This window comes from Mytilus edulis, chromosome 3, assembly GCF_963676685.1.
Source record: "Mytilus edulis chromosome 3, xbMytEdul2.2, whole genome shotgun sequence".
Classification (NCBI taxonomy): Eukaryota; Metazoa; Mollusca; class Bivalvia; order Mytilida; family Mytilidae; genus Mytilus; species Mytilus edulis.
This window is the reverse complement of record NC_092346.1, coordinates 6147811-6161929: the sequence shown is the minus strand read 5'-3', so window position 1 is coordinate 6161929 and position 14119 is coordinate 6147811. Positions and strand designations below refer to the sequence as shown.

General features: G+C 31.5%; 1 protein-coding gene across 3 annotated transcripts in view; it reads left to right on the top strand.

The window, feature by feature from the left end:
- The window catches only part of LOC139514136 (poly(A) polymerase type 3-like), a 31899-nt gene that overhangs the window by 3241 nt on the left and 14539 nt on the right, over nucleotides 1-14119 (top strand). For all 3 annotated transcript variants that reach the window (XM_071302906.1, XM_071302905.1, XM_071302904.1), the window contains exons 3-10: nucleotides 2012-2078; nucleotides 6309-6393; nucleotides 6816-6925; nucleotides 7459-7512; nucleotides 8287-8398; nucleotides 10708-10797; nucleotides 12149-12287; nucleotides 13089-13164. In XM_071302906.1, coding sequence (XP_071159007.1) covers nucleotides 2012-2078; nucleotides 6309-6393; nucleotides 6816-6925; nucleotides 7459-7512; nucleotides 8287-8398; nucleotides 10708-10797; nucleotides 12149-12287; nucleotides 13089-13164 — 733 coding nt within the window. The remainder of the gene's footprint in view (nucleotides 1-2011; nucleotides 2079-6308; nucleotides 6394-6815; nucleotides 6926-7458; nucleotides 7513-8286; nucleotides 8399-10707; nucleotides 10798-12148; nucleotides 12288-13088; nucleotides 13165-14119) is intronic.

Here is a 14119-nt window from a genome sequence, read left to right as displayed (position 1 = left end):
CCTGATAAATCGTGTGCATAGTTTAGCCTTATCTATTACATAGTCGTCGCGTAAATAGTTTAAATTGGAAATGTCCTTTCGTTCTAAAAATAGAGCGTTGAAAGGTTCCCTGTTGAAATTTTCCTTTACTCCAAAGGTACACGTGGTGATGAAAACTTTTCGAACTTCTCTGTCTTTATCGAATTAGCATTTGTCATGTCGTCATAATTCATTTCGTATTGCTCGGGACTTATCATTACAGTTGCAATGGACTGAAACGAAAGTAAATTTCCGGTAATAATATTAAATGTGATTAGCTTCTTTTTGAGAGCTGGGGGGGGTGATGATGATAACAAGACTAAGCCATTGGTATCAGAAAGCGTCCATTGCACATACTGGGATGTATGCATGTCATAATGCATTAGCGAGAACAGGGTTAAAACTCGTCATGAGACAAATTAGTCCGAGATTACTCTGACGTCCAACAGCTGTTTTACATTGGGACAATTCGTGCCAACAGGCCTTAAGATTGAAGAAGATTGAAGTTTTGCCAGACAAGCTGGGGCCGTGGGACATCAGAGCTCGTCCCACGGCCCCAGCTTGTCAAGCAAAACAGCCGTTGGACGTCAGAGTAATCTCGGACTAGAGACAAATCAGTTGGAACATGAAGACTCAGCTTCAGAAACCAAAAGTAAAATAGGGGACAAGTCAACTTATGTAAATAAAATTAATCAAAAACATTGTTTTTAAATTTGATTATTTTAGTTGATGAGTTTTTTGTAAGCAGAAAAAAGTGTCCCATGAAATTGTGTCTTCTGATATTTCACAATTCATCTGTGAAATTTCGTTCAGGGACAGAATATCACATTTTTAAACTATAAAATAGTGTCCCCCTTAGTGAAAAATTGTCCAAAGTGCTTGGACATAATTTCATGGATGTTTTATAAAAATATGTCACAAGGGACAATTTTTCATAGTGTACCTATTTTTTTCTGTCCCTAAAAAAGGGAAATAATTTAGCAATCATTGAAATGTTTTACTCAATTCATTAACAGTAAAAATGCAAGTTTTGACAAACAAATTCCTGCCGTTAGATTTTTTTTGGTGTTCATTTTTTTTTTTTTTTTTTTTTTTATGAAGATAACAAGTATGAAATAGTTATTTTTCAGACTGAAAACATCTTCTTAAAAGGCCTCAGAATGCAGGATTTTGCATCTAAATTTCAAAAAAAATTTGGGGGGGCATGCCCCCAGACCCCCCTAGCAAGTTCGCAGGCCTACGGCCTGCTCACTCGTGGGCCGTTGGCCCACTCACCGGGCTACCTGACACAGACCAGGGCTAGTTGAATATAATTTTTACTAACCCTGCGGGCTTGTACCTACAAAAGTTAGTGTCAACCCCTGTATTAAATGGCTTTAATTATCAAATCTTTTCATACTTATGAACACTGAAAGGTTTTCAGCAAGCTTTGTATGAATAAATATATTTAAATATTTATCATTCATTAATAGCCAGGAATATGCATGAATATTATTGCTGCTAGCTATATATAGACATTAGCAATCCACCATCTTTTCATGAAAGAAATGAAAACAGCACATTGGATAATTTCATGCGTCTGGATTTACCATCATCAAGAAAGCTGAAAGTCGAATATTTAAAAGTTTAGAGCTACATGACAAAACAATATCTAAAAAATAGCTAATGAAACATTTTAAATAGAGATTTTTCCACATTTATGAATAATATGTCAAATTTGTTTGTAATATATGCAACATACATGTACCTTTTCAACTTCCTGTTACTGCTCTTGGCTTATTTTGAACTAAGTTTTATGGACCAGGAAAACTGCTTGTCTCTTGCCTACAAGTTGTCATAAATGACTACCACTACCAATGGACGATAATGATTGACACTGCAATATTGCAGAGAATTGTTCCGAAAACATCACCATAGCAACATAGTGGCATTAAGTATAACTCTGTTGCTGCTCTGACAATATATTAATATATGATTGTGATTTATTTTTTAGAATGGAAGTACTGCACAAGATCAATACTATGGTAAAGAATTGGATCAAAGATGTCAGTCGACAAAAAGTAAGATAGGAATACAGACCTGCCAACTTTTGAAAATCTCCATGGGGGATTTAGTGCGCGACCAGATTTTTAAGGGACAATTTTTGCGGCATTTCTGTGTGCACTGTTTTTTACTCTTAAAATAGTCTCATGTCTCTTCTTTTTTCTTTTGGTATACTGATGATGATCTTATAAGCCTTGATTTCTTTTATTTGCATGATTCTTGTACTTATTTTAAAATTGACAAAATAACTTAAGAATAGAGAAAAATGGCATTAAAAAATAAAGGATACTTAGTGAAAACCCCCCTTTTCCCCCTCCAAAAACCTTCTTATCTTTGGACCATGCCTCAAAAAACCTAAACCTATATGTCTTAAGTTAGAAGGATAAATACACAGATTTTGATTAAGTCTATCAGTATTAATGAGAAAATGGATAAAAGTTGAGTTATCTTTCTTTGTGTTCGGAGGTGCTCTTACCGGCGGAGGTTTATTCACAGTAGAAGAATACAAAATGGCGTCGATTTTAAATCAACAGACACTTGTCTGATTTTAAAAATTAAATAGATTTCAAGATAAGCGATGTTTTTTTAAGAGTTCATTACAGTTCTCATCTTTAAGTTAATTACGATTTCGTTATGGAACTATGGTAAACGTTGCAAATTGTGCTCGTATGATAAATTGATTAAAAATGAAAGGCCAACTGACCGACTTTCTGTTAACAAATAATAATATTAATTAATTTTGAGGATTGTTATGACCCATCAGGTAATCCGATTACTTGCAACAACAAATTATGACACCTGTTGTGACTGTTGATTAGCGTAGTATTGTTAACTTGTCATAATATGTCCCCAGGTAAAATTATAGATTATTAGAAAAACTTCTCGGAAACCAAATATTTTTTTCTGGTATATTTTGTGAAAATCGGGATTTTGACTTGTTTTAGAATCCCGATATCGGGATTCGGGTTGAGGGATGAAAATCGGGATGATACCGCAAAAATCGGGATAGTTGGCAGGTCTGGGAATACTGTGAATTGGAATGCATTTATTATTATTGAACAATGGAAAATGTCAATGAAATCAATGTACTTCCAGCTTTTTATATAAGAATTAAAGAATTTAGATGATGATGATAAGCAAGGAATATGTAATTTTGTTTTTGGAAAGATTAGAACTTGTTCTAAATCTTTACTTAGGCACCAGCCTCCCTAACAACAGGACAGGTTAGCTACTGTTACTAAATGTATTCACACTGAAATATAGTTCCTTATGGTTCTGATATATGTGCACATAATACACATATAAACTGAAAAAAACTGGGTATATTATTGGAGCAGTTCATTCAAGAATGTATGTCATTAGGGTGTGTTGATGTGCAGGCTTTTAAAAAACATTTTGATTAGGTAACTGGGTATTGATTCAACTAGTATGATTGACAACTGTCATTATCACTAAACAATCAGAGACAAGGTGAACCTTTAATTACAATGCCCCACCTCCTAAACTGCTAATATTATTGACCACATTACCTATCAACCTTAGTCTTACATAATTATACAGACCACTCAATATAATTCTTAATACACAAGTATTTGACCTCATAATTGAATACACAAATGTGTATATTAGATGTTTGATATTTATAAGGATGATAGATTTATTTATTGCCAATTACCTTTGATCTACATTACATAAAGTGATTCTGTAAATTATATCTGAAAGATAAATGATTAATGGATTAACAAGATCTTAAAAAAATGAAATATGAATATAAATATGAATAAATAAAAGGTATTCAAGTAAGGCCTATAATTTACTTGATAAATTTCCAATAATCATCTGTAATTAATCAACAATTAAATTAGTACACTTTTTTTTATCAGGAATTGGCTTGAAACAGTTTAAAAATTTTAAAACTTTTAATTATAACAAACCATTGTTTATTACTTTATTTCCCATCAATCATTATGTCTATTTTAGTCATTTGAATTTTTATTAGAAGTGAATACATATGTTTGCAATCAAGAAAGAATCCACTTTTCAATAAGATAAGTTTTTTAATTGGTTACGTTGAAAAAGTATATTTTCAATGCCCTGTGTTGAAAAATACTTTAAAAATTGAACAAAAGGCACTCTAAAACTTTTAATCTTCAATGCCCTATAACCTCTGTTTCAACTTATAAAATGCCCCATAACAACATTTTTCAATTTTGTTTGTTGACACTTTAAAGTTTTAAGCTGTTGGTCCAGATTTATGTCTTACAAGGATAGTTGGTAACATTTACTAGAAGAATTTTTGCATTTTTTTGTTTTTTTGAAACATGTTCAGAACCGGCAACATAATTTCGATAAGATATAAACTGCAGTTTAAATAAAATTGTGCAAATTAAGAGACCCATATTATTTAATTTGAGCTCATTTTATCCTCATACTGGAAAAGCAAGTTTCCTTCTAAAGACCTGCTGTAAATGCAATTTTCAGCAATAGTGCTTTATAAATGTTCATTTTTCCCCACCATACCTTAATATGAAATAATTCAAACTACTCTTCTAATCTTTCAATGAGTGATTTCCATCACTTTGATTAATTACATCTTTCATTAAGAAAAGAGGGGCGTCGGTGGCTGAGTGGTCTTAGTTAGCCTTTGTTAGTCTTGTATTATTTTAATTTTAGTTTCTTGTGTACAATTTGGAAATTAGTATGGCGTTCATTATCACTGGACTAGTATATATTTGTTTAGGGGCCAGCTGAAGGACGCCTCCGGGTGCAGGAATTTCTCGCTACATTGAAGACCTGTTGGTGACCCTCTGCTGTTGTTTTTTATTTGGTCGGGTTGTTGTCTCTTTGACACATTCCCCATTTCCATTCTCAATTTATTAGTAGTTACTACTGTGATCACTAGCCAGTCAACACTGTGGTTGTGAGTTCGAACCCCGTCAAGCGTGTGGGCTCGACTCCAATCTTAATTGACTAGGATTGTCAGTTTTCCTATTGAAGGTCGATGGTTTTCTCCAGGCACTCAGTCTTCCTCCACCAATAAAAACTGGCCGCCACGAAATAGCCTAAATGTGGTGTTTAAAAGTGGCGTTAAAACACCAGTGATATTGTTTGCCTCAAATTACAGCCGAAATTCGGCCTTTTCCCCTAGAGAAAATTCCCAATTACTAAAAAAAATGGCTTAAAATTCCTCCCAAAAAGTTTTACATTTTCCCCAAACAGTGATGGCATTGGTAGTAATGTTTGTAAATATCGTATTCATGTTATTATTTTGATATTAGAAAGCACTTTTGAGATCCGGTTTTCTGATCAGAATCATCATGGTGTTTGTAACACATCTAGTTTTCAATGCATTAAGTACCATCATTGCTTCTGTTTCTTTCCCCTCTCCGAAATGTTATCTTTCAGATTGAAAATGTCTGACAACCACAACATACATGAAAAAACAGTGCAAAAAAGACAGCAAAGGTCAGCAAAAAATCAGAGATGTGTTTAGAATAATATACATGCAAATTTCCCAATTTCAAAAAAAAATATGCATTTTCCCAATAAAAAACGGTAGAGGTAGTTATGAAAAAAGACAACAATATCACTGAACACCAAAAATAAATCAATCAATTTAGAAAAGTTTGATTGATGGCAAAATTAGAATTGTCAAACCTTTCTATACAGAACTTTTGACTAAAATGATCAAGGCTACAGGGGTTCAAATTAACATTTTTTACTGAAAAGTCCTGTACCTTAAAAATGGTAAAGTGGAAGGTACAGTACACCTTAGGAGGAAAGGTCCAAACATTTGACTTTTGATTAGATAAATTTTAAGGTTTTTTTGTTCCTCTCACTAAAACTCATTACCACATCAATTTAAAAGTTATAACAAAGTGTTTCATGCAGAAATTCATATGTTTTCTGAAACTGGAAAAATTAAAGTCAGTCGGGTGCAGCTAATAACCAAATCAGAAATCAGACCGTAATTCTTATAGGTCTGGGACCACAGCTAACTAACTTGAACCCCTGGGCTATAAAAATGATCTCAGAGTGTAGAAGGAATTTCAAATCATATTCCTGACAACCAACATACTTTTCTTGATTAACTTTGCATCCATGTACATGTACTTAAAATAAGCCAATGACATAATTGTTCAAAAACTGAACTTCCCTTCTCACATTTATTATAATAGAACAATTCTTAATTAATTAAACTGAATAAACAGATATCAAATCAATGCAATTCATTTGTCCTTTTACAGAATAATATTCCAGAAGATAAAATTGACTCTTTTGGTGGCAAAGTGTGTACATTTGGTTCATACAGACTTGGTGTTCATACAAAAGGTAAGTTGGTTCATACAGACTGTCCCTCATACCAATGTTGTTAATGAAGATTTAAAGGAAAAGTGATGTTGATTATTAATATCTTACATAAGTTGAGGATTCCAGTAGGCTCATATAGTATTAAAAATGTGACAGCAAAAAAGTATAGTAAATTGGTTTCAGGCATAACATGGGAATAAGAATCAGAATTATTTATTTTAATGTCACATACCAATATAAAACACAATGGATACGTAATTAAATAATTTGCAATTAAAAATTAAATAAAATATTGGTACCCATCCAAATTACTGACTTATACGACATTTGAAATGTAACAAATACGATAAACAATTAAATACAACCACATATGCCTCTAATTAGATGATATTATAGCTAAGGTGTACATAAGTCATTTTGTTAATTTTAAATATGTTTAATAGGTGCTGATATAGATACACTGTGTATAGCACCAAGGCATGTAGAAAGATCAGATTTCTTTTCTTCCTTCAATGAGATTCTGTCACAACAACCAGAAACAAAAGACTTAAGAGTAAGTAAATGTAGAAAACTAGAAATAGAAATTACGTTGTAATACATTTGTAAAAGGATTTGATAATAGTATAGAAATATATTTTCAGGGTTTCCCCTCTGTCAATTTCTTTTTTCGTTACATCTTTCGTCAAAACATATTAATTGCCATAATTATTATTTTTCGCAAAATGCAAAAATGGTGAGTGCCAGTGGAAATCCTGTATATTTGGAAGAAATATATGTGTTGAAAATTAACTTTGAAACCATCTCTGTATAGCGAATTTGATAAGTTGATGACTCTCATATCTTTTTAAGAATGCATGAAATATTGCCTTATCCCTTCTTTTATCTGTATGAAGGAAAATGTGTTTTAATAGTGTAGAAAAACAGAACTTGGTGTAATTTTCTAATGATAAAAGGGCATGTATCAGTAGTAAACGGGGGTAACTGATCAAATATAACAACTGTTCCAAAATAGTAACTATATATATTTTGATTCCAACACATAACATTTTGTTTCTAATTTTCTTGTGTATTGATTGATCATTACAGGCAATAGAGGAAGCTTTTGTACCAGTTATAAAGATGGAGTTTGATGGAATAGAGGTAAAACTATTTGTTGGAAAAGATTGTGAGATTCAATGAGAGATTTATTTAAAAAACAGTACACCAAAGTTAGAATTGATAAAGCCTTTTCCATCTATCAACTGGGAGTTTTATTAGATAGTGCTATCAAAGAAATAAAGATAATGCTCTTAACAATTGTCGATGTACTTCATGTTGAATACCACTTAATTTAAGATTAAGAACAGCAATAACAAGGCCTTTATTTTGCTTTGGGTTTTTGCTTCATGTTAAAGTGTTGTTATTTTAATTTTAACATTTGCATTATTGAAATTACAAAAAAGCAAGACATATTAGTGGCTAACCGTGCAGACTGATATCTCTGTGATAACAGTTAATGTTAGTTGTATAGAGATTTTTGTGACATGAATAAAACACCATATTCCTAACTTTTCCAAAGTCGCATCCATATTTAAAAAGATAATGTTTTATTGTGTATTTTAAAGTGTGCACAACATTTTTTATGTTATTTCGAAGAGACAAAAAAAATATATGTCATATCTTATAATTTTAATTTAAATTCATCTTTAAGCCAGAGAACATCATGAAGAAATGTTGATATCACAGTCACATGACAAAATTATTCTATGAGCTGGTAGACAAAACATTGTCAGCCAAACAGAACATGGGTTACTTACAAAATAAAATTATAATGTTTTATCGTTTATTATTTTCTGATTCCAGCTTGATATGACATTTGCCAGATTGTCTCTGCTATAGATTGATGTTTTATCATGTATTATTTTCTGATTCCAGCTTGATATGACATTTGCCAGATTAGCTCTGCCACAGATTGCTGATGACATTGATTTAAGAAGTGAATCCTTATTGAAAAATCTTAATGAAAAATGTGTCAGAAGTTTGAATGGTAAGGAAATTTAGTTTTAATAAAATTATTAATGACAACTTTAAGATCTGAATTCATAGTTTAGAATTTATGCAACCTTCGATTAAAACAATCCAGGAACAAGTCAATACCTTAATTTATTTTAGAATTGCATTTAGATTCCAACTCAGCATGTCAGTCTAGAACAAAACAGGGTTTCATTTAAATCATTAAAACATGCTTTCTTTCTAATATGTGTGTAATGTAATATTCGCATCTGAACATTACGCATCAATCTATTTAGAAAACAGGTAAATTTGAGTGTTTGGTCGAATTAGCAAAACAAAATCCAACCCAAACAAACATCTTAGAAAACAGGTAAATTTAAGTGTTTGGTCGAATTAGCAAAACAAAATCCAACCCAAACAAACATCTTAGAAAACAGGTAAATTTGAGTGTTTGGTCGAATTAGCAAAACAAAATCCAACCCAAACAAACATCTTAGAAAACAGGTAAAGGAGTAGGTCCGGTAAGGGCCCTTTTTGGCCCAAAAATATAACAGTTTTACAAAATTGTTAAAATGTAAACTTTTACTTATTTATTGGACAGTTGAATGCTTCTGCTACATAAATATGGGCTGTTTTTGACAATGCAATGCACATATATCGGGTTGTAGCACCATTAAGTCATGCTAAATTACTGAAATCTTGAAAATTCTATCATTTTAGTTAAATTTTAGACGGTTTCCGTGTAAAACGAAAGTGGCCGCATTCGTGTTCATCCTTAATATTGCAATGTAAGTTGTATTTTATGATAATACATCAGTGATGCAAACAGTTTTTTTTTCCTGTCAGACATTGGGGCCTTCAGGGTACCAAGTTTTGCCAGACCCATCACATTTCTGCCAGACCTATATTTTCACTCAAAATTATCTATTTTTGTAATATTATGAAAAAAAAAAAACAGCCCCCCCCCTTTTTCCATTTTACCATCCCTTTAGTAGATGTAGAGTATAAAAAGTATTATCAGTTTCACCTCAAGAAATTTCTTATTTTTCATGAATAAATGTTAGCAGTTAATAAAAATGAAAATTGTAAACAAAGCATTCAATTTGTGATCATGGATTACAGCTTTAATTAATTGAATTTGGATATAGATATTCAACTTAAGGTACAGTCAGGCAATGTTTTTAATTTTTTTATGGATTAAAACTAATTTGAAAGAAAAGTTTAAAAAATAAAACAATTTTTGACATCAAAACAACAGACGATCTGAAATATATTATGAATATTCAGTGACCTATATATTTTTTGAACTCTGCTAGGGAGGTCAAAGTTACATCAATTTTCAAACCAATGGTGTGTATTCCATGTATTCTCTGTTACAACTAATCAACTGCGTTTGATATAAATATTTCAATAAATTGAGATGTCAAAACTTACCATTTCAAAACAGAAATTTATACTGCAAAAGGTTTATTTTTTATTTTTTAAGGAGGGATATTTGGAAGTTGTGTCAGGCTATAATATTTATCATTAAAACAGTTTGAACCCCCGATTTCTATTATGTAATCGAAGCCTTGCATGTTGTTCTATCTAATCATGCAACGTGGTTGTAAAATCACAATTTTATAAACAAAATACTCTGCTGGGACTGACAGGGAATTCAGTTTTGGCTGACCCAAGCAGACTAAAATATTGCCGGCCATCAGGTCCTGCAGGGCAACTAGTTTTGCCGGACATGCATAAATTCTGCCCCTTAGGTCCGACATGTCCGATGATTAGTTGCATCTCTGATACATAACATATATAAAGGTTGTGGATGAACACGGATGCGGCCACTTTCATTTTTGACAAAAACAATCTGAAAAGTGACGTTTTTTGGCATATTTGAGAGATTTTTCATATTTGAGCTTCAATCGGATCGTTTTTAATGACTTTATCAGTTAAAATCTTTCACATAAACTAATTGAATCAAGTGAAATAGACACTTAAGTGTTTAAAAAGTGGTCTAAATCTTTCGTCAGATGAAACTGAAATTTGAGGCCAAAATGAGTCCTTACCGGACCTACTCCTTTGAGTGTTTGGTCGAATTAGCAAAACAAAATCCAACCCAAACAAACATCATTCTACTTTGTACAGCCTTCAGATGAGGAGATTACTATCAATTATACTCTGTACATTGTCAAGTATAGGTTTTGTTAAGATGATTAAAAAAAAAGAAGGTATAAACTTGATTTTTCTCTTGTATTAATTCATTTAGATGACTAATAGTATGAATGTTTTAACCTGATAGTACATAGTCAAACCTGATTAAAACAAAAAGATAAATATAAATTGTGTATTTTTTAGGTTGTAGAGTGACAGATGAAATTTTACATTTAGTTCCTGATAAAGACGCCTTCAGAATGACATTACGAGCCATCAAGTTATGGGCAAAAAGTAAGTTGATAACATGATTGTATGTTGTAAGTACATATATGTAGATGTAGAAATTTATAAAAAGTGTGTGGATAGAACCATGAAATTTAATATGCTAGAAAATAAAATGTTTACTCAAAAATAAATCTACAGTAATAGTTACAGCTAATTTCCTAATGCATATAGAACAAAACTTTGGTAAGCTTGCTTGCTTTGTTTGTATATTGTACAATCATTAGAATAACACCCAATTAAATTCAAATATGATATATACAGGTAAAACTATGCCTATATAAATTGTTTAAAGATGTCAATCTTATTTACAAAGCTTGAATAAATAGTTATACAAACAAAGCAAGCAAGCCAACCAAAGTTTTGTTCTACATGCATTAGGAAATTAGCTGTAATTCTTTGCAGGTAAAGATGGACTGTTGATTGATTATTATTCTAATTTTTCTTTGATTCTGTGGGTAAAGGTTAACCACCAATTTAAGTGTTTGACAAAGTATTTAATGATGTACTTAGGTGAGGTTTTGGAATCAGTGTCACATGTTTGGACTCCTTGACGTTTTTCCATACGATACAAGATATTTTGCCCCATAAAGGCTATTGATCTTTTAACATAAGACTTAAAATAGTTCATAAAAGGTCATTTGACAAAATTTAAAGCAGATTCTTGATTTTCTTTCTTTTGATTTGAGACACAAATGATACCAATGCAAATATAAAGTAAAAGTCCTAGTCAGCCTTTTCCCGCCATATTTTATAAATCAAATATCTCGAAAAGGGGCTGCAAGACCTATCAATATTTTGAGCTTATTTTGATCCTTAACTAATACTCTTCCAGGTTAAAGTATCAATTTTGAATTCATGATTTATTTGATTTTACCCTAGATCATCTAAGTACATCCTTAAATATTATACTGGACTTTTGAAGTTCCACAAAATAAAAAAAAAACCAAAACAATTTTTATCTCTATCCGCAAAAGTTGTTAACCAGGAAATAAAGAAATCCATATTGACCTTGTTAATCTTTCTTAATTTAATGATATAGATATACTGTGAGTAAATGAGAAAAGCATTGGGAAATAGGAATTTAATGATATAGATATATCCGTCTGTTCGTTCGTATGTCTGTTCGTTCTTCCTTTCGTTCAAGTTTTTTGTCAAGGTAGTTGTTGATGAACTTGAAGTCCAATCTACTTCAAACTTAGTACACATATTCCTTATGATATGATCTTTCTAATTTTAATGCCAAATAAGAGTTTTTACCCCAATTTCACGGTCCATTGAACATAGAAAATGATTCTATGCGATTGTGGCATCCATGTACTTGGGACACATTCTTGTTTATATCAACTTTTCTTTTCAGAAAGAGGAATATACTCCAATGTATTAGGTTTCCTTGGTGGTGTATCTTGGGCCATGTTGGTAGCCAGAGTTTGTCAGCTTTATCCAAATGCAGCACCTGCAACTTTAATACATAAATTTTTCATGGTATTTTCAAAGTGGTGAGTAAAATTAATGACAAATTTTCAGGAATATAAATTTTTGTAATTTGTGGAATATTGATTCAATGATAGATCCCTGCAGTCTCTGTTAAATCAGAACCTGTTTAGCTTGTTCACTCCACCATTTTCAACATGAGAAAATTCCTGTTCCAAGTCAGGAATATGACAGTTGTTTTCGTTTGATTTGTTGAATCTTTCATTTTGCCATTTGATAATGGTATTTCTCAATCATTAATAGAGTTCTAATAGATACAAATTGCCAAAATATATTAAAACTAAATATCAAACTAAGTTTGTAATCAACATAGTAAGAACCTGAGTAAAAACAGTTTTTTGTGTGCTTTACAGTGATTTTCATTCTCAATCTACTTATTAAATTTTCGTATTATAAGTCACCTGAATGGGAAATAATTATGGAATTTAGATTTTCTAAAAATGATGTCATTACAATTGATAAAATAGTTTTTTTTACTTAATTCATGCTGAAATGAAATTGTGATTGTATATAAATGAAATTGGTACACTGAATGAAGTTTATTCAGTCACCAGAGAACTCCTCTATCTAATGATTTTTTGTGAAGAGAATTACAATCCATTTCAAAGGGAGATAAGTTTTTTCAATATTTGAATTGAAGACTTGTGAAAATCAGCATAACAGGTTGCTTCTGAAACATGAATTAACCACATGAGGTTGCTTATTTACCATTGCATAGTTCTACTAATGGAAAGAGCTGAGTTACAATTATCAATCTATGTTTTGTTGTTTTGTTTTTGATCATGGATGTTTGATATTTATTGTAGGGATTGGCCTCAACCTGTTCTGCTTAAACAATTACTACAGGAAAACAAACTTGGTTTCCCTGTTTGGGATCCTCGGGTAAGAAATTATGTTAGATATAATGATATTACTTAACAAATACTACTTTATTTAATACCAGTTTAAAGGGAGATAATAACCTAATAACTAAAAACTAAGCTTGAATTAAACAACAAATAAAATTTGAACCAATCTGACTGCTAATTGCAAAATATTATTTCTATATTCCACATTTATAAATGTTTTAAAAGTATAAAAATCATATTTATTTTATTGTCTAATTAGTAAGTAATGCCTGTTTAATAAATTACGAAAAGCCACATTTTGATCTTTGCAGCAAAATCAGTGTTAAATTTATAATTATTTATAATGATCATCACTGTCACGAAACATATGAAACAACTGATCTTTTATTAACAAAAAAATATTGCGTTCAGCTCTCAATAACGTCAAAAGTATACAGTGTCAGTAGTTATTATATGACCGCAAAAATTAAAATAGAATTTGGTCGTATATTGGTATCACGTGGTTGTCGTCATCCGAAGACAGATGGTTTCCGGATTATAACTTTAGTATAAGTAAATAGAAATCAATAGAATTTGAACACAATGTTTATAACCACAAAAGGAAGGTTGGGATTGATTTTGGGGGTTATGGTCCAAAAGGTTTAGAAATTAGGGGCCCAAACCTGTCGAGAAGACCGCGGAACCTGCAACGTCCTGGAAGAAACATTGTAACCAAAGTCAACATCACCTTATCTTTTTCTTAGTAACTAGTAAACGTCAAACTGCAAAGCTGTTGTGTATTTTATCAGAGTTATATTATAAGATATCGTCCCCACAAAACCAAGCATTTTTCAAGTTTCAGGACAATAACTTTTGTGTAACTGTATGGATCTCTTTGACAATGTACCGGGTACCACAAGGTTCCATATAACAAAGGAAAGGCTGAGATTGAGTTTGGGGTTAATTTCCCCGACCATGTAGGAATAAGGGGCTAAAAAAAAGCGCCAAAA